Source organism: Pelophylax lessonae, assembly GCF_965119305.1.
Source record: "Pelophylax lessonae genome assembly, chromosome: 1".
Classification (NCBI taxonomy): Eukaryota; Metazoa; Chordata; class Amphibia; order Anura; family Ranidae; genus Pelophylax; species Pelophylax lessonae.
The window spans coordinates 806,283,667-806,311,500 of record NC_138768.1 but is presented as its reverse complement, the minus strand read 5'-3'; the positions used below and the strand labels follow the sequence as shown (position 1 = coordinate 806,311,500).

Here is a 27,834-nt window from a genome sequence, read left to right as displayed (position 1 = left end):
TAAAATGTCTGAGTTTTCCTGGCTTTGGTGGATATAATTAGAGTGTTTAACCACTTGCCGACTGCCTAACGCCGATCTACGTCGGCAGTCAGCCCCTCACAGGCAAAGTGACGTAGGGCTACGTCACTAGCTTGTGAGGGTCTAGGGAGCGAGCGCGCGCCCCCGGAGGAGCGCTCCCGCGTGGTCACGGACCCCCCCGCGCGCGTGACCGGCGGACCCGATGTCCGCCGGTCACTCGGCGATCGGCGGGGGAGAGGGAGAATGTCAGGCAGCTTGTGTAAACAAGCCACCTGTCATTCTCCTTGCTGTTAGGATACTGATCACTCGGATCTAGTATGTAGATCCGTTGATCAGTGTCCATACAGCTCAAGCCCCAGCCAATCACAGTAGAAAGCACGCCCCTAGGGATACACACAGCCCCTCCCTCCCAAATAAAGTTAACCCCTTCACTACCAGTGTATTTTTACAGTAACAGTGCATATGTATAGCACTGATTACTGTAGAAATGTCACTGGTAACCCCAAAAGTGTCAAAAATGTCAGTCAAGGGTCCGATCTGTCCGCCCCAATGTCGCAGTACCGCAAAAAAAATCGCAGATCGCCGCCATTACACGTTAAAAAAAAAACAACAAAAATGACAAATCTTTCCCTTTGTTAGTAAACGCGATAACTTTTGCGCAAACCAATCAAAATACGCTTTTTGCGATTTTTTTTTTTTTTTTTTTACCAAACATAGGTAGCATAAAACAAATTGGCCGAAAAAGTAAAAAAATTTTGATTTTTAAATTTTTTTTTTTTGGGGAATTTCATATAAAAAAATGTGAAAAATATTGCTATTTTTGCAAAATTGACGCTCTTTTTTTGTTTATAGCGCGTGATCAAAAAATCGCACAGGTGATCAAATACCACCAAAAGAAAGCTCTGTTTGTGGGAAAAAAAGGACGCCAAATTCGTTTAGGTACAGCGTCGCACGACCGCGCAATTGTCCGTTAAACTCACGCAGTGCCGAATCGCAAAATACCCCCTGGTCAGAATGGGGGTAAAATCTTCCGGGGCTTAAGTGGTTAAGGCCCCTCATGTAGTTGAGACAGCCGTTGTGTATACAGATTATTGAATTTTGCTCTTTGATGCTGAACTTTCTTTTTGTGGTTCATCTCGGTGATGAGGCTGCAGTTTATTTAATCATCCTTTGTCACTTAGTAGTGTGCTTGAAACTTAATGAAATGTCGCTAAAATGTTTTCCAGGTGAGAGAGCCTTGTAATTGCCTCAATTTATATTTAATAAAATTCCTTTTGTTATGAAGTAAAATTGTACTCTGGTCAGACTCCTCCATTTTTGTAGCATACATTCACAATGGCTCTCTTTATAAAAGAAGCATTATTTATACTTTGAAATGGTAACTTTAAATTGCGTTTTGTATATTTTTGTGTGCCTTTGATACCCTGAAAAAGTAGAGAAATGTGATCATATATTGTTGTAACGGACCGTTTCAGCAGACAAGGGGTTAAAATCCGTTTAGGCGATCTGCCCCTTTCTGAGAGAGCAGGCACAGCAGGAGATCACACTCCCGAACTGGATACAATATAGCACTCCAACCTGGAACCTCACGAATAGCTGCTAGCAGACGAACAGGAGAAGCATACATCAGCTTACATTCCTAGCAATCGGTCTCCAACAGCATACAGTGAATCCCCCCAAGAACGAGACAAAGCTCCGTGTGGAGGGTCAAGCAGTGGTATATTTATTGAGGGCTCCCTGCCCCTGTATTTATGCAGGTCTCCCACCTGGTGGACACTCCCGTAGGGGACCAGATGGAAGACTGTAACACAAACAGACATGTATCACATTACAGACTCCCAGAAGCAAAACATCCCCACAATGCATCCTGGCTTCCTCCCTTAGTAGACAGCCAGGTGAGTTCATTAACATGTTTATCAACAGTCTCAGTTAATCAGTAGACATTCCTCAGGAGGGGGCTGCTGGAAACACCCCCCCCCCCCCTTCTCTCTGCAGCTAAAACTAGTTTGCACAGAGACCTCCATTAGCCTCATGGTTAGAGAAACACAAAAAGACCAAAAAATGCATAACTCCCAGTCTACTGAACCGAACCCCTACATTCAACCCATCCCCAGATAGCCTGGATCTGAGCGCTCAACATATCCAAACAGCGCTCAGATGCCACAAACACAGTCAAATCGCCATGGAGCCAAAGTCTTTTAAAGTCTGGTCCATAGTCCAAAGGCAGCAGGCGGGCAACCAGGCTCCTCCAATGCAATGTGGCGAGACTGGTCTCGTCACAATTGTATTTAATTACTTATCACAAGTACATGACTCGTGTTTCACAAATTCCTTCATGTGCACAGATTGGTTAAAAACCGTACACTGTCCTAAGCTGGCCATACATGACCTGACTTTCAAACAATTCCTGTGAATTGGCCAAAATTTTAGCTGTGGATGGCTCTGTTGATAACACCTGGCTTGAAGAAAACTTCAATGGAGAAAGTGAAGGATCTGGACAGAGAGAAAACGGCTGAACAGTTGTTGCATCCAATCGGCTGCACTCACTGCTCTAGTATTCTGACAGCTGTGGATGTCAGCTGTCAGCTGTCAGAATAAAAAAGCCTGCAGGGAAGATTTGTACAGCCTTCTCTAGCATGGATTGGGAAATGAATTGGTTTCTCTCCTTCAGAATGGCCAGCCATAGTCATTCGGAGCTCCATGGCTGATTTATAAGGCGGGGATCCTACAAACATTCCTATTAACCCCTGACCGACCAGTACCAGTACATTGCTGGATTAGAAGGGGGATATGGCCGAGATCATTTTTTTTTTTCGCCGGCGACTCTGGACCTGGTAAAAGTAATCGGAGTGGCTAAAGAGCCATTGGATTACTTTTATAGGTGGCAAGTGTAATATTGTAAAAGCCTTGTGTTAAATAATATAAAGAAACACACTTACAATTTTAAAACTTGTAAATCAACATGTATTAACCAGGAGTACCAGGAAAGCACTTCAGTGTCTCGTCTGCCTCCGCTCATGCCTTACGCGTTGCGTCACTGTCGCATAACTTCATCAGGGGATGAAGTCACATAACCGTTTCATATATCATGGGCGAGTATCATATATAATGGGCGAAACTAACTCAGGAGCAGACACAAAAGATTGTCTTAAAGGAGAATTTACCTATAATTTGGACCCAAACCACTGGAAGGAAATCTTGGAGGGTCCCTAGTGGAGAGGATACAGGAGGAAAACTGCTAAATACCTTTTCTCATCAGCAGTATATAGCAGTCTTGTAGCTTCTATCAGTGTCCGGCTGAGCACTGGTTAAAGCTTGTAGGATGAGTTGTCTCCTGACTGTCCTATATGGCTGCACGACCCCTGACCCTCTGTCTAGACAGTGCTGATTGGCCCTGTGCACATCCCCCAAAAAAACAAAAACCCCAGCAATACACACCAAACTGAGCATGTGCAGAGTGCCCCCAAGGCTCTGTACTATCAGCAGATGGATTGGGGACTGTGGAAGAAGGGGAGGTTCAAAGAAGAAAGGATCAAAAAGGCTTTTTACACAATGTTCAGGGTTAACCCCTTAGGTTCCACAGGGAATATATCAAGCATGCTTTACTGCATATACAGGTTATATGGTTTTACTGTTGTGGGTTTACTAACACTTTAATGGAAATACAGAACAAGAATGTAAGGGGTAACCTAAAATGTTTATGTATATGTGGAAGGAAGCCAACCTTTTCAATTTAGAGATGCAATTGTCACAACATTTTTGGAATTTGGATTTCACCTTACAAGTAGCTATTTGGTAAGGGAGTGAAAAGTTATTAGAGGGTCCTTTCTTTGCTTTGGTCGGCAGAACATTTTTATTGCAATAAAACTGAACAGTTAGGTACTTTTTTTTTTTTTTTTTTTCTACTTCAATCATTTTTTTCCCCAGATTTGCCGAGCTGGGGTGTATGTAAGTGACCGTCCTTTTCTTACCTTCCTGAAGGGAGATTTCAGTGGAATTTAGAGAGAGAGGCAAGAAAGTGATTATGTGCTAAATTATAATATACTGTATCTTTTTATTTTTCTGACCTTTCCATTTAGTGGCAGTCCTATTTTGCGGACGTTGAGGCCTTTATTGGCATTTTTTTTTTAAATCTTTCAGTAATTTTTATGTCTTGTTTCCTTGTTTCCAATTTTATATAGAACCCTGCTTAGCCAGGATATAAAGAAAGATACTTTTCTACAGGAGTACAGCCAATTCTGCATAGCTAGAATTTTTCTCATAGTTGTCAATTTTCACAAGTTCATCTCTCTTATCAGCCTTTTGCCAATTCTTCTTCTGTTTTATGCTGTCCAATCTTACATTTCTCTGCCGTATGTGAGGTGTGTGTAAAGTTTTCATCACACAGGGGTGCACACAAGGCGAAAGGTTTTCAGCTGCTTGGCTCTTTTTCTAGAAAGCTGTCTGTCAATAAAGACATAAATATGTTAAAGTGCGCTTTCACAGTTATTGGCTGTGTCCTCCTACAAGATGGCTGCCAGGGCTTACAGGAAATCCATAGGTCGGAGATGACATCACTGGGATTTATGATAAAACAACAAAACAGAAATTTCACTGCGCCGCGGTGTGACCTCTTATAGCCTACCCTGTATCTGGCTGGGAAAGATTGGTTTAGCCTCATGAGCTGTCCACTGGTTCCACCCACCCCGAATGGCGTTTTTGTTTTGCAGCAGCACTGTAGCAGAGAACATCCTCTGTGCTGCTGTTTTACAAGATAAGTGGTTAATCTGCTACCTGAGGTCTATTTTAAAACTTTTCACATTCGATTCACACATTTTCCCAATTATGTCAAATTTATAAAATGTGTGATACCTGGGTGAGAACTATGTGAATTTCGCATACAAACATTTTCAAAATAGACCCCCTAGTGCAGGGGTCGGCCACCTTTTTCCCCTTAAGGGCCGTGTTCAATGTATGTGAATGCATGGAGGGCCGCATGCACCTGCTAATAAATTAAGATAACTCTACATAGCCCCCACACCTCTGGCCCCATCTACGTTACACAGCCCCCACACCTCTGGCCCCATCTACGTTACACAGCCCCCACACCTCTGGCCCCATCTACGTTACACAGCCCCCGAAACCTCTGGCCCCATTTACATTACACAGCCCCCGCACCTCTGTTCCCATCTACGTTACACAGCCCCCGCACCTCTGGCCCCATCTACGTTACACAGCCCCCGAAACCTCTTGCCCCATCTACTTTACACAGCCCCCGCACCTCTGTTCCCATCTACGTTACACAGCCCCCGCACCTCTGGCCCCATTTACATTACACAGCCCCCCCCTTACACACACCCCCTGCATATTACTCATAGAAAAATAAATCACTATTGTAACTGGATCTTAGGCTGGACATTTAAAGTTCCAAACATTTTCCTTTTAAATCTTAGACTGGCCATTGATTATGCAGTTTTCTTTCCTTTAGCCACGGGTTGAAGGAAAGTAAATTACTCGATTTCCCTCATCAACACAGTCAGTATTGATGGGGAAATCCCTCCCGCTGTGCTATTGTATTCTGACAATGGGGGGTTTCCCTGCCTTCAGAAAACAATGATCGCTGCTGGTGGCCTGTTATAGTATGGAAAAAAAAACCCAGACTGGCTAGTTGTGCTGAAATTGATCAATAGATCAACTTCAGTAAAGCCAGCCTGCCTATAGAGCAGCAAGAATTTTGATCTGTTTATTTTGGGCTTAAGCGGTTATAACCCTAAAACAAAAAAAAAAAAACCCTATTCCTTTAAAGCACGATATACAGCATAGTGATTGTTTGGAGTAATTTGTCCCTCTGATGTAAAATACCTGGTTGATCCTGCGTGTTTCTGTGTCCCCCTGTATTTGCTTACCACAGTAATCATGGCTGCTGATCCATGATACTGTGGTCCGTTTACGTGCCTGCGGCAGCCCGCTGTCTCTCCCTCTTCCCCTCCCTCCCTGCCTGTCAGCTGTTGAGTCAGTGCCAATCTGCTCCCCTCCCCTTCTGCTACTATTCTGTGTAAAGTTACTATGCCTAATAACTAGAATACCCTCTGTTATATGAAGCTATGTTGTACAAAGTCTTTGTTTTTTTTTTAAAAAATTATGCAGCCTAATACATTATTTCAGAGCGCCGCTGTTCGGTCGTGACCGTCCGCCACTCTCCTCCTGGCTGACATCACAGGGTAATCTTAGCCCCTCCCACTGTAGTCCTCAGAACGGGGAAGGAAAGCGGAGGGATGTCATGTGACCACACAGTGGCACTGGGAATTTTTAGGTATTGCGCTGCATAATTTTTTAAAACTAAGGCAACATAGCTTCATATAACTGAGGGGATTATAGTAACTGGACACAGTGACCTTACAACCACTTTAAAGTGGTTGTGAAGTCAGAAGGTTTTTTATGCTTTCTTTGCATTGAGATGAAAAACCTTAAGGGTGTAGCAGCCCCCCCTAATATTTACCTGTGCCCCCTCTCAATCCAGCGATGTCTACGAGTGCCCTTGCCGTCTGGGACTCTCCCTCCTGATTGACTGAGACACATTGGCTTAATCAAAGTCAGCTATCCAATGAGGAGAGAGGGGGCGTGGCTGAACCACGGCATTGTGTCCAAATGGATACATGGAGCTGCAGCTTGGCTCGGGTGCCCTCAAATCAAGCTACTTGCTATGGGGGCACTCCACAGGAGGGAGGGGCCAGGAGCGCCGGCGAGGGACCCAAGAAGAGGAGGATTTGGGTTGCCCTGTGCAAAACCAACTGCACAGAGCAGGTAAGTAGTATAGGCATGTTTGTTAAATATATAGCAGCAAAAGACTTTAGTATCACTCTTAAGGAGGGTGTAACACACTATGGGAAAATTTGGAAGAAAAATTCAATGCGAGGAATGAGCTTCGATTTTCTTATATTGTGTACACAAATTTTGACATCCGAATCAGACTTTTGAAAACTAACATTTCAGAAGGAATAAACTAAAAAATGTTCTCGCACGTCAACAGAAACTTGATTTTTGTTTAATATTTACCGTTTTTATAGACAAGATTTTTTTGTACATTACTTCCTTCCTTGGTGCCAACTTGCTGTGAAACGAGGAAAATCGGACAATCATTCGCTCGATTTTCTCAGTGTGTACCAGCCTTTAAAGTGGTTTTGTAACCGTTTTATTCATTTACACCCTACAATAAAACCTGTAGTTTCTCTTATCTATTGATAAACGCCTGCTGTATATGCTGTTGTGTGTAATTAACAGTCCCGGCTTCTGGCAATGTACATGCTGCCATAAAATTTCAGATAAGTCTTCAAAGTGTTCCCACACTTCTCTCAGTCCTGAAAATCTTTCTAACCAAAGTTCTCTTTAGTATCAAGCTTGATGTTTGCAACAATATGACACCCACAGTTTGAAACAGAATATTCCAAAGCTGTAAGGTCCTGATGTTTTTTTCATCTCCCACATTTATATCCAAAATCATTATAGAGATATAAATATCCACCAACTGCACCCCCTAGTGATGTAAACTAGTGATATAAAAAGACACATACAAAGTAGAAGTCAAAGAAGTGTCCCCCAAAGGAACAAATCACAATAATCCATCAAAAGGGCAAAATATACGACATCCCAGCTAAATGCTCTTGCAGAAAAATGGCCAATGAAAAAAACTGTTATTTGTAGCACTGACTAGATGGCTGCCAAGTGCAAAATGGGTTTTACGGGGGAGTACAAAAATCCCATTCACTTTTTTTTTTTTTTTTTTGGCTAGTTAATTTAGGCTTTTTGACTTTGTACTTGCACTTCACTTGTTTTATTACTATGCTTAGTTATGCTTGGTTACCAATCATAAGTGATCTGTTCCTGCCTGGTGTTTACCATATGCACTGGCATCCATCTTGTGAATGCTAAAAATGTTTTTTCCCCAGTTTTTCCCATTTTTATGCAAGAGCCATATTCTATATAATTTTATTTTAGCTAGGCTTATTTATATTCTAATTTTATTTGAAGGACTGTTATTTGGTCCTTTTGGACCTTTCTTTGACCTCTACCTTTTGCTGTGTGTGATCACTAGTAGGTGATGTGGGTCATTGTGGTCTGATAACGTTCATGTTTTAGTGTCTTGAAAACGACGGGCTGAAACATTGACCACAAAATGCTTTAATGCTGATTTTATCACTGCTGCAGAATCTTTTTGTCTACAAAACACTGCATATTAACAAAGAAAAATATAGCTGGAGATGTTTTGAAAGCAGTCCCATTATCTGGTACAGTTATTACACTATAGATAATTGTGTAAGTCTAAAGGCCTTTTTTTTTTTTTTTTTTTTATATAGTATTGAGGGGTTAGATCCACTGTCTGTGTCTCTGGTGGGAACATTTTCGTTTTCTTTTGTGACCTGGTGTAGAAGCCGGGTGGTCATCAGCCTTGCCTTGGAGAAGGAACCTGCAGCACTGAACTGGCTCTGCAATGGCCCGAGCTAGCCACCCCCTTGACAGCCCAGAGCCAGTGCAGCCTTATCCATGCCCATCAGTGTAGCCTCATTGGTGCAAGCTCATCAGGGGCCATCTGTGCAGCCTCATCACTGCACATTGTGGAAGAAAATTTCTTATTTGCAAAGTGTTGTAACTGAAATGGAAAAAAAGGTGGCAGCAGGGGGTGCGCAGGAAGCGTGATCACGGGAGGACGTCATATGACGCCCTACTGGCCAGGTGCGACTGCGCTGTAGCAGTCGTTTGGCTAGAGAGCGGTTGTGAAGAGGTGAAAGGGTCATGTGATTTACCGTATTTTTCTCATGATTTCCAGTTCAATGCCACCCCCCTAGTATAAATCTAGTTTGTCGAGTATCTATCAGTGTGTCAATAATTTTAGATTCGATTTGACTATAGGGCATTATTGTATCATGTTATGCACACATAGGAGCTGGCAGACCATTTTTCTTTTAGTCCTGCACTTGATGGGGCACCAATTGTCAATCTTCAGGTGGCAACTTAGCTCAGTCTTGCAGCTTCAGGAGTCATCTTAGACAAAGAAAGCAAAGCTGAAAAATTTGTTTATTTTATACATATTTTAAAAGAGATTTTACCATTGGACTGAATATTCAGATTGTTGAATAAAGCCCAGTCATGACGAATCCTCTGTAAAATAATTTTCAGGTTTTGAAATGGGTATGCAGTTCTCTAAGCTTGAGCTAGATTTTTTGCCCAAAAAAGGTTTATTTTAAAATTGCATTTGCAGTGGGTAGAGGCTGTGCCTGTTAAAGTCCTTCGGTTATATATTTGTTATTCAAGGGAATTTTACAAGAAAATGGAAATCTACAATTAAGACCCTGGTACAGAATAAACTACAAACAACTGGAGCTCAAGTACTGTCCCATAAGGACTATATTGTCAGCCTGTATATCAGTATATTTTCTCAGCCGGGTGGTGACACAGGTCCAGTCTGCAATAGTACATTTTTTGTACTGGGAAAACGAGAGACGGACCGTTATTATGCAATATGGTCTTCTGAAGAAGCAAAGTACTCTCAGTAAAATGACTCTTAGGGTCCTTTCACACGGCCGCTCCGTGTGTCCGCAAATCATCCCATCCGTTTGCGGATGATTTGCGGACATAATGTAAGTGAATGGCACTGCAGGTGTCAGCGGAATACCATCCGCTGACACCCGATTTTCCTCCTTTCAGTTCTGTTCCGTTTTTACGAATGGAACAGAACCCCATTTTTCCTTCCGTGTAAAAAACGGAAAGGAAGGAAAATCGGATGTCAGTGGTGTCATCCGCTGACATCCGCAATGCCATAGACTTACATTATGTCCACATATCATCCGCAAACGGATGGGATGATATGCGGGCACACGGAGCGGATGACAGAAATGTCATCCGCTCCGTGGAAAAAAAAATAAATAAAAGTCCCGCAGCGGACCTTTCACACGGAGCGGCCGTGTGAAAGGAGCCTTACTTAGTGTTGACTTAGTATGTAAGAAAGATGGAAAGTTCAGGTTTGGTTGTATTAAACCTTGTTGAATGTGGCACATTCTAATTGGTGCTTTTTTTTTTTCCCTTGTTTTTTAGGACCGGTTAAGATTGTGCTATGAATGGTGATTCCAGTGCAGGGGTGGTGACTTCACCACCCCCTACAAATGCTCCCCACAAGGAAAAGTATTTTGACCGGGTGGATGAGAATAACCCGGAGTACCTTCGAGAAAGAAACATGGCACCTGACCTTCGACAGGACTTCAACATGATGGAGCAGAAAAAGAGAGTTTCTATGATACTTCAAAGCCCGGTGAGTTGACGGGGACAAAAGAAAACGGGATGCTGCAATGAAAAGGACCATGATGAAAAACATGAAGCCCAAGTACACAGCTGAATTCACAAAAAGAAAAATCAGCATCAGGGACATAACTTGCAGTCAGTATGATGTTTCCCTTTGACTAACAGAAGAGAAATTAGAAAGGACACCGCCTATTGACTGTTATGTCTCTTTATGCTGATTTCTCTAGCTGTGATTTATTTTTTTTTTTCTGCACTTGGGCTTTAATTTTCACCTTTGATTTTTTTTTTTTTTTTTGTATAGTTTTTCATTCTATCCTTTAGTGTCACTGTTGGACGCAGTGTTCTTGCAAACCGTTTGGCTGCAAAGACCTGTTAATTGTGGATTAAAAATAAATCTGGAATCTGAGGCATCTTAATTAACATGGATGTGAGTTCACCTCCTGCAGGTAGCAGTGATGGCCGGGGAGCTTGTTTCTCTTTTCAATCATGAGTTTTACTCATTAACGCTGGTGTTTAGTAGCACTTCGGGCCAATCCAATTGTTTTGTCCTTTTGGGTATGTTAGTCATTTCTTTGACGATTAGTCATTTACGCTTGCACTTTGAAATAGGATATTAACCAGTATTAAGGTTGTCACACACACGGGGGGGATTTACTAAAACTGGCGCACACAGGATCTGCTGTGCATCGTAACCAATTAGCTTCTAAGTTTTATTGTCAAAGCTTAAAGTAATAGTTCTTTTTAAAATAGAACATCTTATACGTACTTGCTCTGTGCAATCCCGATCCTCGTCTTCTCAAGTCACCCATCAACGCTCCTGGCTCCACCTCTCCTCCAAGTGCCCCACCCCAATAGCAAACCACTTGCTATGGGGATACTAGTGCGTACTCGCTCCCAAGCCAGCTATGGGTGTCCATAAGACAGAATGGCTCCCATCTCCCTGCTTGTGATTGACGGCACCTCTGAGCCAATGAGGAGGCGGAGAGCTGGGACAGCAGTCACTGTCGTGCACATCTCTGGATTGGGCTCAAGTATTGGGGGGGGGGGTGCAGGGGAAGCTGTATACTGAAGGTTTTCTACCTTCATGCAAAGAATGCATGACAGTAAAATCCTTCAACCTTTAGGCCCCTTTCACACATGGAGGAATCTGTCCAAGCGTCAGCAGGGGATCTCTCCGCTGAGCAGGCGAATGACAGGTCTGTGTCTGCTCCACTATGCAAATCAGGCATGGACACAGCCCACTGCTCTCTGTGGGGCAGTCCATTTCCAACTGAATATCATCGGATCCACCAGACGGATAGCAAACGTATCCACATCCGTCTGTTTTTAGCAAATCGGACACATGTCAGCTGGTATCCACTGCATCATAGAAAACAATGGTTGGTCCGATTGGGACAGGCGGACCTGATCGGTCCGCTGGTGTGAAAGGCCTTGTGGCCCATACACCCAATCAGAAAATTGTACTAAAAATTACAAAAAGCAATTGTACGATAATTTGATCGTTAGCACAGAGCTTTCAAGAGCCAATCACGATAGTTCATCCAATGGCACAAGCACATTGTTTTTTCTCTTACGTTACCAGATCGTACAATTGTCTATTAATCAGTATAGTTGTCTTTTGAAAATACAGTACAAATACAATACATGACTTCCCAATTTTTTTTTTTTTTTTTGTCACGTTAGTAAAATCTTTATTTTTTTGTTTTTTATATAATATTAGCATGCAAAAAAACAAACAAACGGATGATCATTTGTCCGATAATGTCCTAGTGTGTTCCAGGCATTAGCACCACTTTAATTGAACAAGCTGAAGTTAGAAGTTGATTGGTTACTATGCACAGCTGCACCAGATTCTGTGTGCATCAGTTTAACCACTTGCCGACCAGCCGCCGTAGTTTTACAGCGGCAGGTCGGCTCTATTACGCGAAATGTACAGCATTGCTTTGTGTAAAAGATGGTGGTGGCGTGCACACACGCCTATTGGCCAGAGGGGTAGCCAATGAGCAGGTCAGGCGGACCTGTTTATCCAGTGAGTCGATCCCCCACACAGTTAGAAAGCAATTCCTAGGAGCACACTTAACCCTTTGATCGCCCCTGGTGTTAACCCCTTCCCTGCCAGTGTCATTAGTACAGTAACCGTGCATATTTTTAGCACTGATTAATGTCACTGTTCCCCCTCAAAAATGTCAGTTAGGTATCCGATCTGTCCGCAGCAATTTACGTTGAATGAGGCTCAGCAGCCTATGTGCAAGGATATTTATTAAGACTTCTCTGAGCAATCAAAATTAATTTGGTGATAGATGTGATTTCTTGTGACATAAGATCTTAAAAGAAGACACCCAGGCCTGTCAAGAGTTTTTTATATTATTAGCAGAGTTTCTGAATAATGGGGGAGAAAGCTTTGAATGTATAGAGATTGCAATGGAGTTTTGTTTTTGTGCAGGATTCACAAAACAGCAGTTTGGGTTAAAGTATTACAATGCAAGACCTCGTATTTCTCCAGGTCCCTTAGGTAGAGTCCAGCTCCCAGTTGAGTTTTTTGTAAGATGCAATAATACTTTTTGTTTTGTTTCAACTTTTTGTTTTATTTTTTTATTTTGATTTGCATTTAAAAAAAATTGTGAAACAAAACCTACTAAATTTCACTTGTACATAACATAACATTTCAGTGCTTTGTACCAGAATCCATTTTAATGTAATTTCCATGGGGATATGTTGTACTTTTAGGCTTTATGCACACGGGCATATGAATTTCTGCTCCAAATGTACTGCCAAAATTTGGCAGGAAAAATACCTCTAATCTCGCATTTTTATGCGTGTTTTCAGGCGTATGGCATTTATAAGCATATTAACCTTAATTCCAGCAAGTAGAATACATTTACATGTGTAAATTATGCTCATTAGCTCCTCTTCAAACTAAGCATTATTTAAATGCCCATAAAACTTGTGCACAAATATGCGCATAAACACCTGCGTGTGCATTGCCACATTAAAAAATGATGGGGCGCTTTTCTGCTCACTGACACCAATGACAGGGCGCTATTCCTCTCACGGATATCATTGATGGGGCGCTATCTCTCTCTCTCTGATATCAAAGCTACATTGTTTACTCCCACTACATCACACATGGGGAACATCAAGAACCAGCCCTCATATGCCTTTGCATTTGATGTTGACATTTATTGCAGGAATCAATTCATAGAGGAAAATGGGATCACTGACTTGTGTAAAGTTTCCCTGTGCCTTTTGTCTGTTTAAAAAGTCCTTGTCAAAAGGATCGAACTCTCATGCTGTCGAACACACTACAATTGAAAAGTTTGAACTTTAATTTCATTCAACATTCAGGTGCCTTTTGTAAGTCTAGATCTCTTTTGTCTCCTCTTCTAATTCTTTTTTTTTTTTTTTTTCTTCTTCTTTTTCGTTCATCAACACACAGTTCCAGAATCTTCTTGACCATTGGGTTATGCTGCCCCCTACAGGAGTAGGACACTAGGCAGGAAAAAGCTTTACCATGCCTATGGGGCAGTCCCAGGGGGGGTATACACTCACTTCCTGCTATAGTCATTGTTTGTTTTCTGCCTAGTCAGGAGTAAGGACCTAGTTCCTTGCTGGGATCTCTGGTCCTAGCATTTTTTTCCTTTTTTGAACTTAATTTTTTTCCTCCCTTCTTCTTGATGGCAGCATGCCGCCATTTTGTGTAGGGCACCCCTCCTTTAGCGATGCGGACCCTCTGGATACCTTGCCTGCACATCCACGCCTCTCTGCAGGGGCTCGGAGTGCGACCCCCCCTTTTTTTTTTTTTTCGCGGGGGTACAGTAGGTGGTCCATTCATGGGCCCCTGGTCAGCGTCCCCTTGCGGGATCGCAGTTGGCGACCCATAAACTGCGCTGGTGGATGCACCGATTGTATCTGTGCGGGCAACTTTAAAAGTTGGAGGATGCATCTGCTGCTGCGTCAGAAATGCCGGTCCACTTTGGTTCCCGCAGCTCTCCAAAAGCGGCAAAAGGGGTCCCCTTTTTCCACCTATTTGACAAAATTGTCGTGAGTCAGTGACCTAAACGCATTATGTCTGTGCCTAGCGTTTTTGCTAGACAGTATCCCTTTGAAGAGTCCCTGTTTAAAAAAGTGTACAGTCCTACCTGTGGTAGATTCTCAGGTTTTCAGGCCGAATAACTCCACTTTAATTCCGGTGGAGGAGTCTCGGGCTTTTAAAGACCCCTTTGACGGGATAGCCGAGACTTTGGTCCACCACATGTTTCCTGTGGCCGGTTCGGTCCTTAGGCCGGTGTTCACCATAGCATTGGTGTCCCAGACTTTTAACCGAGTGGGAAAAGCTTTTGCGCCAGGATCTGGTGGGGGGAACAGCTTCCCCCTGCCCTTGGGAGCTGGTGGACCAGTCAAGGGGTTGCAGTTTGTCTGTGGTGCCTCTCTGGATGCGGCTCCCTTAGTTTCTAGGCTGTCAATGACGGTGGTGGTCCTTTGGCGCATGATATGGCTGAAATGCTGGTCTGCGGGCCATTCTTCCAAGACGGCCTCATCTGTGCTCCGCCTTTTTAGGGGAAGGCTTGTTTGGATCTTCCTAGATAATATCCTTAAGGGTCTTACAGGGAGGAAGAGTACTCTTCTTTCACAGGCTGCCAGGGGTGAGAAGTCTCATCACAGAGAGCGGGTTCTGCCTGAAGGGGCCCCCTCACCCGTGTCTGAGGTGGGGGGATGTCTTCCCTTCTTTCCGGACCCATGGACCTTCCTGATTAAAGACAGGTAGGTCCACCAGCTGATCTGGTCCGGCTACAAGATATGGTTTCGGTCTTATCCTTCAGTGAGGTTCTTTCCTTCCAATCTGCGTTTGTCCCCAGTTCCGCCTGCGCGGTCTCTTCGGGGTGGTGCAAGTGTTTCTACTACAAGGGGTGATTGTTCTGGTTCCCAACTCTGAATGTTTTCAAGGTTTCTAGTCAAACCTGTTTACAGTTCCCAGGAAGGAAGGCAAGGTACGTCCCATCCTGGACCTCAAGGCTTTGAACCGCTTGTGTGGGTACAGAAGTTCCGAATGGAGTCCATTTGTACAGTAGTGGCATCCCCACATCGAAGGACGCTTACCTTCATATTCCAATATGTCAGTCATCATTTTTTTTTTTTTTCCTCCACTTGCCGTGGGTGAGGAGCATGATAAATTCATGGCATTACCCTTTTGGTTTCGCCTCCACTCCAGTATTCACAAAAGTGTTGGGCCCCAGTGTTAGCATTGTAGCGGCAGTGGGGGATTGCGTTACTGGGTGCCTGGACTATCTTCTTCTGCGAGCAGAGTCTAATGACTGCTCTAATGAACAACCTGGAAATTAATGTGCGGACTCTGTAGGAGTTCGGTTGGAAATTGAACTTCCAAAATTCTGCTCGGGTTCCGTCAACCAAGTTGTATTATCTGGATCTGACTCTGGACCCTGCTTCAGCCAGGGTGGTTTTTCTAGGGGAACAAAATTTCCAAAGCTGCAGGATGCTCCTGTTTGTTCAGCAGTCGGTCTTCTTTCAGGACTTGCATACGGGCGTTGTGCCTTATAGTGTCTACCTTCGAGGTGATTCAGTTTGCACAGTTCCACTTGAGCCTCTGCAAAGGGAGATTCTTGCCAAGTGGGACAAGGATCCACAGTCTCTAGATAATCCTTCCTTCCCCAGTACTGGACGGTGGTCCCCACGGTTGCCAGCCTGCCTGGGTGGGGAGGCGTTTTGGGCACGGGTGTGCTCAAGGAGTCTGGACTCTGGGGAAGTCAAAACTACCGATCACTATACTGGAACTTCGGGCGATGAGATTTGTCTGGTTCGTTGGAGGTGCCAGGTAAGGATCTATCGGACAATGCCACGGCCGTGGCGTATGTCAATCACCAACGGAGCACAAAAAGTGGCCTGGCGGCTCGGGAGGTAGCCGGCATTCTAAGGTTCAGCTGTGTCCCTGGTGGGGAACTCCCCGAGGTGGACCTGTTGGCTTTTCATCTCAACAGGAAGGTACAGAGAATTGTGGCAAGGTCTCTGGATCCGTTGGCCGTCATCGCAGATGCACTGGTGTCTCCTTGGAGCAGTATCTTCTGATATGTCTTTCCCCTGCTGAAACTTCTGCCGAGTCTCCCGTGAAGGATTAAGGCAGAAGGGATCCGGTCATCCTAGTGGCTCCAGACTGCCCTCGCCGGTCTTGGTGCACCGTTCTGTTACGACTGGTCGCTGATGCCCTTGGAGACTTCTTCTCAGAGAAGATTTATTGGCCCATGGGCCAATCTTCCATTCTGCTTTACAGTTGCTGGCTTTAACGGCTTGGTGTTGAAGGTCAGGTGTTGCAGGTCAGGAGGTTGTCTGAATTGGTGATTCCCACGTAAAAGACTAAAAAAATCTACCTCCTAAGTTTTTACCATCGTGCTGGAAGGCGTACATTGCGTTGTGTGAGTCTCTTGGGATTCATCCCCCATTCTATTTCGGTGGCTCGTATTGTGGCATTCTTCCAACAAGGTGTTGAGCAGCGCCTGGTCTTGGGTACCATCAAGGGCCAGGTTTTCGGCCTTGGCGGTCTTCTTCTTTTGCCTTCTTTTGGCTACACATTCTTTGGTTCGTACCTTTTTTTTTTTTTTTTTTTTTTTTTTTTTTATTCAGGGGTTTCGCCACTTGGCTCCCCAGTGCGGTCTCCGTTGCCTCTGTGGGATCTTCATTTTGGTCCTGTCTGCTTTCCAGTACCTGCCTATCTGCTTGCATTGTCCCATAAGGTAGCTTTCTTGGTGGCTATTCTACCCGCAGGGTGTCTGAGCTGGCGGCATTGTCTTGTCGTTCACCTTACCTGGTGGTTCACAGAGATAAAATGGTGCTTCACCCTTGTCATTCCTTCTTAAGGTTGTTTCTGGTTTCCCTCTGAATAAAGACATTGTGTTGCCTTTCCTGTGTTCTTAGCCTGAACATCCTAAGGAGATTGCCTTGAACTCTCTGTTTGTGGGTTGGGAGATCAGGGTGTACCTTGCGGCAACTGAGTAGTTTAGGAAATAAGCCTTACTATTTGTCCTTACGGATGGACCTTGCAAAGGGTTGGTTGCGTCTACTGCGACCATTTCCAGATGGACAAGACTGGCGGTGGTGCAGGCCTATTCCATCAAGGCTCAGGTTCCTCCGTTCCCTGTTAAGACTCTTACTACGCGGGCGCTTCGTGCCTTTTGGGCCTTCTGCCGTCAGTGGTGCAGGTTGGCAAGGCAGCCACCTGGTCATCTGAGAGGGAAGTTCCGCATATGTGTGATCCGTACAAGTTGAGTGAGGCACGGAGACTCTTGGCTGTAAGATCCAAGCTCTGTTCCTGCTAACCTTTATGCAAATACTCCCACATTTGTTTTCCCTGTAATATGACCTAAAAATGCGAATGGAGAACAGAACTGCTTGCAGTGACCATGGCAAATGTAAAAAACTTGAGTCCAGTGATCCTATTGGTGAAGTAGCTAAGATCTTTTGATTGGGTAGACTCTTTCACGGATAAAGGGGAACCTTCAGACCGGTTATCTTTGAAATGCAGGCCTCCTTTCCGCCAGCAAATCCTCCACTTACCCGTCCATTCTCCAAAGAGATCTTCTTATGTGGTCCCTGCTACACAACCTCTTCCTGGCCATAGTAGATTTTCTATTTATTTCTATAGGGAGATTGTTGATCATTGAAACCAGCAGTTATTTGTGCAGCATAATGTCAGGATAGTCCGGCACACAAGACTGCCTGAATAGAATCACAAATTGTTTGGCAGGTAAAACTATATACTACTAAATACTATATGTGAGTACACCCCTCGCATATTTTATTATAAATTTTGTTCTGAAATGACTCTCTGCTACAATGTACAGTAGTGACTGTACAGCTTGTATAACAGTATAATTTTGCTGTCCCCTCAAAATAACTCAACACACAGCCATTAATGTCTAAACTGCTGGCACCAAAAGTGAGTACACCCCTAAGTGAAATGGTCCAAATTGGGCCCAAAGTGTTAATAATTTATGTGGCCACCATTTATTTTCCAGCACTGCCTTAACCCTCTTGGACATGGAGTTCACCAGAGCTTCACAGGTTGCCACTGGAGTCCTCTTCCACTCCACCATGAGGACATCACGGAGCTGGTGGATGTTAGAGACCTTGCGCCCCTCCCCCTTCTGTTTGAAGATGCCCCACAGATGCTAAATAGGGTTTAGGTATAGAGACATGCTTGGCCAGTCCATCACCTTTACCCTCAGCTTCTTTAGCAAGGCAGTGGTCATCTTGGAGGTGTGTTTGGGGTCGTTCTCATGTTGGAATTCTTTCCTGCGGCCCAGTCTCTGAAGGGAGGGGATCATGCTCACACTTCAGTATGTCACAGTACATGTTGGCATTCATGGTTCTCTCAATGAACTGTAGCTCCCCAGTGCCGGCAGCACTCATGCAGCCCCAGACCATGACACTCCCACCTCTATGCTTGACTGTAGGCAAGACACACTTGTCTTTGTACTCCTCACCTGGTTGCCGCCACACACACTTGACACCATCTGAACCAAATAAGTTTAACTTGGTCTCATCAGACTACAGGACATGATTCCAGGAATCCATGTCCTTAGTCTGCTTGTCTTCTGCAAACGGTTTGTGGGCTTTCTTGTGCATCATCTTCCTTCTGGGACGACAGCCATGCAGACCAATTTAATGCAGTGTGCGGCATATTATCTGAGTACTAACAGGCTGACTCCCCCCCACTCCTTCAACCTTTGCAGCAATGCTGGCAGCACTCATACATCTATTTTCCAGAGACAGCCTTTGGATATGACGCTGAGCACGTCCACTCAACTTCTCTGGTCGACCATGGCCAGGCCTGTTCTGAGTGGAACCTGTCCTGTTAAACTGCTGTATGGTCTTGGCCACCGTGCTGCAGCTCAGTTTCAGGGTCTTGGTAATCTTCTTTTCTCTAGCGCTCATCGACAGACGTAGTCCTCGGTGATACACCACCTTCGGGTTATGTTACCTCCGCAGGAGCAGGACTAGACAGGAAATTAAAAAGCTCTGGCCACACCCTAGGGGCAGTCCCAGAGGGTATATCCTCTCTCGCTCTGCCTCAGCAAATCAGTTATTTTCTGTCTAGTTAGGAGTAAGGACCTAGACACCTTGCTGGGATCTTAGGTCCTGGCAAGAATTTTTTCTTAAAGGGTTTTTTTTTAGACCGCTTTTTTCTCCAGTGTTCCTGTGAGATCTTCAAGCAAGAAAGCTGAACTGGGCGACGGGCTGGATGTTGAGATCCGGTGGTCACCCCAGTTCAGCCTACGAGCGCGTGCAGGCCATAGCTCCGCGCTGGGTCGGCCGCGACAAAGTCCCATTAAAGGACTGTCCACGCGAGTTAAACGTCTCGCCGAAACGCCAAAGACCATGAGTCACGGCGTCCGTATCGGTTGACAGCCCTCCCGCCCCGGTGGAGAGGGGTACTGTCAGGAGTTGGTGCCCGCCCGGTTCCGGTATGGTGAGTAGTATGTTCCCCCTTTCCCTCTGACGGGTTTTGTGGTGAACGCGGGCCCCTCTCTGTATGGTAAGATAGAGTCCCTTTCTATCCTACAACATGACACAGATCCTCCTACTTTGAGTGTGATTTTATGTGTGCAAAAAGCCAGGAGGCTTGGTTTGGGAGCTAACAATCTAATTGTATACATGTTTTTAAAGATGTAATCTGTGGCATTCTGGGAATCTTATGGGTTAAGAATAAGCTACCTACCAGTCAGAAGCCACGGACATGTAGACTGCCTTCCTAATCAGATCTCCAGCTATTAGCAGAGGCCTCCCGAACGGCCATGCGGTCCGCCAGGGCCGGTACCGCCAACCACGCCATATCCCCATGCAGTGAGAGTGTTGTGTGCCCTGCAGCACACCGCTATTCAGCGGGCCGCCGCCATTTTTTTTGCTGGATCGCACGAGCCGCCATTTTGGCGTAGCCTCGTGTCTCCAGCATGGGGGCGGCCATGTTTGAGGTGATCCAAACACCTCGTGGAGCTTGGGGGAGGCGCCGGAAGGCGTACAGAGGGGCGGAGCCGCCTCCTTTCTTCCTGGGCAGCCAGCCAAAAGACTTCCTGTTTGTTAAGACAGCGCTGTAACCGGTTGCAGTTAAACTCTGAGCATCAAGTGGTGAGCCTGGGGGTCTATCTCTCTCTCTCTCTCGATCGATAGGGATCCCTAGCAGGTAACACTAAGGGGCTTTTGTGGCGCTGGGGGTCTGAAAAAAAAAAAAAAAAAAAAGTTTTATTTTTGAATTATAATATCCAGGAAGTAACTGGAGTTATCATGGACCCTGCCACACATATTCCCCCACCTGTTTCCCTCGAGGGGGCCACGGGACCCGCCGGTGCACAGAGTATAGAGTCATTTACAGCAATTTTGGAGTCTATGGTGGCTCGGGTGGAGGCGGCCTGTCAGGGACGGGGGTCAAGGAAGCGACCCCCGCCTACCCCTATACCATCTGACACCTCTGACTCAGATTCAGAGGTGGTCACGGCAGTTGCAGGTTCCTCTGCAAGGGCTGTTATCCCAGGTAAAGCCCCCTCAGACAGTGAGGAGGACGCTTCTTCTCCTGCTATTATTCAGGAAGAAGCATTGGTGGACGCACTAGTTGTGGCAGTGCAGGAAACCTTAAAACTTGAGGCTTTACCGGCAGAGGCAACTGAAACAGAGATTCCCTTTGGTACTAATAAGCCCATCAAGACGATGAAGGCTTTTCCTGTACCTAAATGTTTCGGTAATCAGATTAAAGGAGAATGGGAGCATTCTAAACGTACCTTTTACTATTTCCAAGCGTATTGCTAGACGCTATCCGTTTGAGGAATCCATCATTAAGAGATGGACGGTACCACCAGTCGTGGATCCGCCTATTTCCAGGCTGAATAAAGCCACGGTTATTCCAGTGGAGGACACTTCGTCCTTTAAGGATCCGGTGGATCGAAAGATGGAAGCAGAGTCCCGCACCATCTTCTCTCTGATAGGGTCAGCATTTAGACCAGTAATTGTTATTGGTCTAGTTTCCCAGACACTTACGGAATGGGCGAAGATGGTACGCCAAGATCTTAGGGGAAAAGATATTCCCCAGGAGACATCTGATTTGATGGAACAGATTATACAAGGGCTACAGTTTATCTGTGACGCAGCCTTGGACACTACTCCCTTATTAGGGCATGCATCCAAGACAGCGGTGATCCTCAGACGTGTGCTGTGGTTAAAATGCTGGTCAGCTGACCTAGGTTCCAAGAAGACCTTGACAAATCTCCCCTTTCAGGGGAATCGTCTATTTGGGGCCAACCTAGATGAAATCATTAAGGATGCCACTGGGGGCAAGAGCACTTTTTTGCCACAGGCTGCTAAAGCTAAGGGACCTCGCAACAAGCGAGGACCTTTCTTTACCGCCCATAAAGGGCGCCCGGCTGGTACTAGCGGGAAAGGCAAGACTCCTCCAGGAGGGTTCAAGAAGGGCTGGTCGGACAAGCAAAGGACCAACCTAGCCAAACCCGAAGCAAAGGAGTACACAGCCTGAAGGTGCGCCCCCACCCGGTTTCAGGGTGGGGGGACGTTTTCACCGGTATTCAGGACATTAGATCGAGCATCAACCACTACTACCGGTGCGATTCTTCCCTTCCAACATTTAAGTACTACAGGAAGCGGTAATTACCGTTCCCTGAATAGATCTTTTCCTTTACCTTTTCCTAAGATTAGTCCCGATACCTCACAGGAATCGGATCTGGTTGACCAGATAGGCCAAGTAGCCTCTAGTCGGGTGACTTCGGTCCCTGAGGTTCAACCAGAAAAGATCACCTTTCCTGATAACTATCAGGTATCTGATAAATGTGTGGGAACAGAAAACGACCAGACTTTCTCGGATGGTCGGGGCCAGATACCTCTAGGGACGCCTGGTTCAGATCCAATCAGCGCCAGTGGTCCTAGAAATTCTAGGCTGGCCTCCTCAAGCCGGCCTGGCCGACTTGGACATGTTAGTCGTAGACGTTCCGTGGGAACTTCGTCTCAGGGAGTGTCTGTGGTCTCAAGGACCAATTTACCATCACGCTTTACAGTCGCTGGTTTTAATGGCCTGGCCATTGAGACCCAAGTACTGAAGGACAGAGGTTTGTCAGCTTCAGTCATTCCTACCCTTATTAAAGCAAGGAAAGCGACTTCCAGCAAAGTCTATTATCACACATGGAAAACTTATATTGCGTGGTGCGAATCTTTAGGATTTCCTCCACGTACCTATTCGGTGACTCGAATATTGGCTTTTTTGCAACAAGGGGTTGAGCAGAAGCTAGCCTTGAGCACCATCAAGGGTCAAGTTTCAGCATTAGCAATCTTCTTTCAGAAGCCTTTAGCTACCAAATCCTTGGTGCGGAATTTCATCCAGGGGGTGCGGCACCTGGCTCCTCCAGTCCGCGCGCCCTTACCGCCCTGGGATCTTAATTTGGTTTTGTCGGTTCTACAGAAACCTCCCTTTGAAAACATCAGGGAGATTCCCTTGCTTACTTTATCCCAGAAGGTGGCCTTCTTGGTGGCTATTACTTCTGCTCGCAGGGTGTCAGAACTGGCTGCATTATCATGCCAGTCACCATACCTAGTGATTCATAGGGATAAGGTAGTACTTCATCCTAAGCCATCTTTTCTTCCCAAGGTGGTTTCAGATTTTCATCTGAATGAAGATATTGTACTACCTTCCTTGTGTCCTCAGCCCAAGCATCATCGGGAACATGCGTTGCATTCCTTAGATGTGGTTCGGGCAATCAGGGTATACCTGAAAGCTACGGAATCATTCCGTAAGACGGATTCACTTTTTGTGATCACGGATGGCCCCAGAAAGGGTTTGCCTGCATCTGCCGCGACCATTGCCAAATGGATTAGACAAACGGTGGTACAGGCTTATTCTATTAAGGGTCAGAGTCCTCCGTTCCCTGTTAGGGCGCACTCCACTCGAGCGCTCAGTACTTCCTGGGCCTTTCGCCATCAGGCGTCAGTGGTCCAGGTATGTAAGGCGGCCACCTGGTCGTCGGTACATACCTTTACAAAATTTTACAAGATTGATGTGATGGCATCGGCGGATGCCTCATTTGGCCGCAAGGTTTTGCAGGCCGCAATTTGAGGAGACCGGTGGTCTACCTTGAGGGTTTTTTTCTGTTTGAAAAAAAAAAAAAAAAAAAAAAAATTTGTTTTCTCTTTTTTTGTTGAGTCTCATCATTAAGGATGAGCATTGTAAACTTCTAGTTGGCACCGGTTGGGCCTTCTAGATTGGGGATTTGATTTCCATTTTCCCACCCCTCAGTTGTGATACTGCTCTGGGACGTCCCGAAGGTGGTGTATCACCGAGGACTACGTCTGTCAATGAGCGCTAGAGAAAAATGGATTTTTGTAAAATCTTACCGTAAAATCCTTTTCTCTTAGCTCATCGACAGACGTAGTCCCCGCCCCTCTGTTTTGTAGTTGGGTTGGGTTAAATTCTCTAAGCACTGCTTTTTCACATAACTGATTTGCTGAGGCAGAGCGAGAGAGGATATACCCTCTGGGACTGCCCCTAGGGTGTGGCCAGAGCTTTTTAATTTCCTGTCTAGTCCTGCTCCTGCGGAGGTAACATAACCCGAAGGTGGTGTATCACCGAGGACTACGTCTGTCGATGAGCTAAGAGAAAAGGATTTTACGGTAAGATTTTACAAAAATCCATTTATAGCCTAGGTCATCTTTATGTAGAGCAACAATTCTTTTTTTCAGATCCTCAAGAGTTCTTCGCCATGAGGTGCCATGTTGAACTTCCAGTGACCAGTATGAGAGAGTGAGAGCGATAACACCAAATTTAACACATCTGCTCCCCATTCACACCTGAGACCTGGCAACACTAACGAGTGACATAACATTGTGCACAATTTGGACATTTTCACTTAGGGGTGTACTCACTTTTGTGGCCAGCGGTTTAGACATTATAGGCTGTGTTGAGTTTTTTTGAGGGGAGAGCAAATTTACCCTGTTATACAAGCTGTACACTCATTACTTTATATTGTAGCAAAGTGTCATTTCTTCAGTGTTGTCACATGAAAAGTTATAATAAAATATTTACAAAAAAATGTGCGTGTGTATATATTTACCACCGTCTCTATCTTGTGGTCAAATCTAATCTTGCAGGCAAACGACTTAGTGATTGTAACCTTGTAAAACAATCCATTTTAAAACTGAAATGAAAAGCAAAACATTTTTGTATAGATTTCTAAATGCCTTTTTTCCCCTTTTTTTTTTTTTTTTTTTTTTTTTTTTAATATAATTGATCACATTCATTGTGATCTCATCTGCAAACGAGCTGGGGGAGGAGATGCAGCCATACACTGAGATTCCCAGTAAATGGGTGTGCAGTGGGAGCATGTCAGGACAAGTCTGATCATTGGAGGAGAGCACACAGAGTTCCCAGCATAGCTAGACTGACCACGCTGTGCTCTCCTGCTTAGTGTGGTCAGTTTAAAAAGGAAAGCAGAAGGACTGGCAGGAACACAGGGATTTCACATAAAGGAAGCAATACAAAGAGCATAGGATACTTTCTCATACAAGTACATGGTACAGCAGGCACATATCACGAATATGAAATGTTGGGGTAATAAATTCTTTAATAGATATCCTGCTGGAGGCAGAACAATTATTATTATTAATAATGTTTTATTTATTTTTTTCATGTGCACTCACCTTACACCCTGCCTGGCATTATCTGCGAGAGCCCCAGATGGACACGATTAGTTGTGGGAGCCAGCAGCCTCCTATTGCTTTTATTGGGGCTGCCTCCCACAGCTAATCACAGGAAGCCTCACTGGCTAGACTTTGCATTTAGCAGTTCAGCTCTCGATTACAAATATTTAAAGCCCTTTCTAATATGTGGTGATAGTTTTTTTTTTTTTTTTGTTTTTTTTTTGTCATTAAATAGGGTAATGACCATTTTGCTGCTTGTTTTTGACCTTCTTTAATTTTGTTTTTTCATTCTTAGGCCTTTTGTGAAGAACTGGAAACAATGATCCAGGACCAATTCAAGAAAGGAAAGAATCCTACTGGGTTATTGGCATTACAGCAAATAGCAGACTTTATGACCACAAGTGTACCAAGTGTTTACCCGTCAGCCCCGCAGGGTGGTATGGCAGCATTAAACCTGAGTAAGTGTGAACTCGACTGGAGCTAAAGCAGTCTCATGTTGCTTTTTAGATGATCACTCTAAAATAAATGATTAAAAGTGATCCTTCAATTCGTAATTTCAAAATGCATGCCATGGGAAGGTACATTTACTATATCTATCTATCTATCTATCTATCTATCTATCTATCTATCTATCTATCTATCTATCTATCTATCTATCTATCTATCTATCTATCTATCTATCTATCTATCTATCTATCTATCTATCTATCTATCTATCTATCTATCTATCTATCTATCTATCTATCTATCTATCTATCTATCTATCTATCTATCTTATGTATGTATATGTAGTAATCTTTTTGAATAACTTTTTAAATGTTAACCCTTGAACCCTGAATCTACATTCACACTTCTGTTCAGCTGCTTTTTTTTTTTTGCATGGTTTTTCCATGCATTTAAAGAGCAATCCCATACAGCGGATTCTGTGGCAGGATTACACGTCGATTATTGGGAGCTGAGCCCTGTGGCACATCTGTGCATGGGCAGAGGGTGGGGAGAACTTCTCAACTAGGCAAGAAATACGGAAGTGCTAGAGGAACAGAGAGGCACAACATTATCTTTAAGCTGGCCATAGACTAATTTCCATGCATCTATTGGCAGGCTGGTTGTACTGAAGGCGATCCATCCATCCATCCATAGACTTCAGTACATCCAGCTTGTCAGTTTTTTTTTTTTTTTTTTTCGTGTGATCACTGCCGTCGGGTATAGCCGGCACCAGAGATCATTAAATAAAAGGCAGTGGGAGGGATTCCCCTATCAGCACTGACCGTTGTTGATGGGGCAATTAAGTGATTTTTCTTTCCTTCAATTCATGGTTAAAGGAAAGAAAATTGAATAACTTATGGCCAGCCTTAGGCTGGCCATACACTATACAATTTTCTTATTCAATTTCCTTTAGATTTACCTTAACCACTTTACCGCTGAGTACTGGAATAGTACTGCGGCAAAGTGGCACGATCCCGTCTGACGACGTAGACCTACGTCGCCAGACTCCTCCCCTGTAGGCGGCGCTCTCCCGCTGTTTTCATTCACAGCGGGAGTCGGGCCAGGGGAGGAGCAGCGGCGATCGCCGTTGCTCTGCCCCGATCGTCGGGGATCTAGTGTGGAGATCCGCCCGCCTGTGTAAACACAAGCGGGCGGATCTCCTCAGTGACAGGGAGTGACAGATCGGAGGGTTCAGCATAGCTGGACATCCGATCTGTCCCTGTCTCACTCAGTCACCTCCCCCCACACACGTTAGTAAGCACCAGGCATACATTAACCCCTCCCTCTCCAATAAAATTAACCCCTTCCCTGCCAGTGTCATTTTTACAGTAACAGTGCATATATATAGCAATGATTACTGCAGTAATGTCACTGGTACCCCCAAAAGTGTCAAAAATGTCAGTCAAGGGTCCGGTCTGTCCGCCGCAATGTCGCAGTCCCGCAAAAAAAAAAGCAGATCGCCGCCATTACTCGTTAAAAAAAAAAAAAAACACCAAAAATGACAGAAATCTTTCCCTTTGTTAGTAAACGCAATAACTTTTGCGCAAACCAATCAAAATACGCTTATTGCGATTTTTTTTTTTTTTACCAAACATAGGTAGCAGAAAACAAATTGGCCAAAAATTTAAAAAAAAATAGTTTTTTATATCTTTTTTGGGGGGAATTTCATATAAAAAATTTTTAAAAATATTATTTTTTCAAAATAAACGCTCTTTTTTTGTTTATAGCGCAAAAAGTAAAAATCGCACAGGTGATCAAATACCACCAAAAGAAAGCTCTGTTTGTGGGAAAAATAGGACGTCAATTTCGTTTGGGTACGGCGTCGCACGACCGCTCAATTGTCAGTTAAAGTCGCACAGCGCCGAATCGCAAAAAGTGGCCCAGACGTAAGACAGCAAAATGCTCTAGTGGTAAAGTGGTTAAACTACATAGTGCAAGGGCCTGCCTGACTGCATACAAATTGAAAGTGTTTAGGTTTGACCCTATATTACATGGTTTTGGTAAATCTAAAGGAAAGTTGAACAAGAAAATTGTATAGTGTATGGCCAGCCTTAGGCTGAAGGTCCGCTTTAAGTGGTGTGGCTTCAAGTCAGATGGTCTCCTGATTATGGGGACTGCCATAGATCACACGTTAAATGAATGTCTCTGTGGTTGAACATTACAGGCAGCCGTTGTTTCAAGTCTTGAGAGGATAGAAGTGTTTTTTGGTAATGCTTTATTAACCACTTAAGCCCCGGAAGATTTTACCCCCTTCCTGACCAGGGCCTATTTTGCGATTCGTCACTGCGTGACTGTAACAAACAATTGCGCGGCCGTGCAACGCTGTACCTAAACGAATTTGGCTTCCTTTTTTTTTTTTCC

At 44.6% G+C, this 27,834-nt stretch overlaps 1 protein-coding gene across 10 annotated transcripts in view; it reads left to right on the top strand.

The window, feature by feature from the left end:
* The window catches only part of ADD1 (adducin 1), a gene marked incomplete at its 3' end in the record, with an annotated part of 148,223 nt that overhangs the window by 60,374 nt on the left and 60,015 nt on the right, over positions 1–27,834 (top strand). For all 10 annotated transcript variants that reach the window (XM_082259471.1, XM_082259474.1, XM_082259473.1 and 7 more), the window contains exons 2-3: positions 10,087–10,300; positions 25,283–25,445. In XM_082259471.1, coding sequence (XP_082115597.1) covers positions 10,106–10,300; positions 25,283–25,445 — 358 coding nt within the window. In that variant the 5' untranslated portion in view covers positions 10,087–10,105. The remainder of the gene's footprint in view (positions 1–10,086; positions 10,301–25,282; positions 25,446–27,834) is intronic.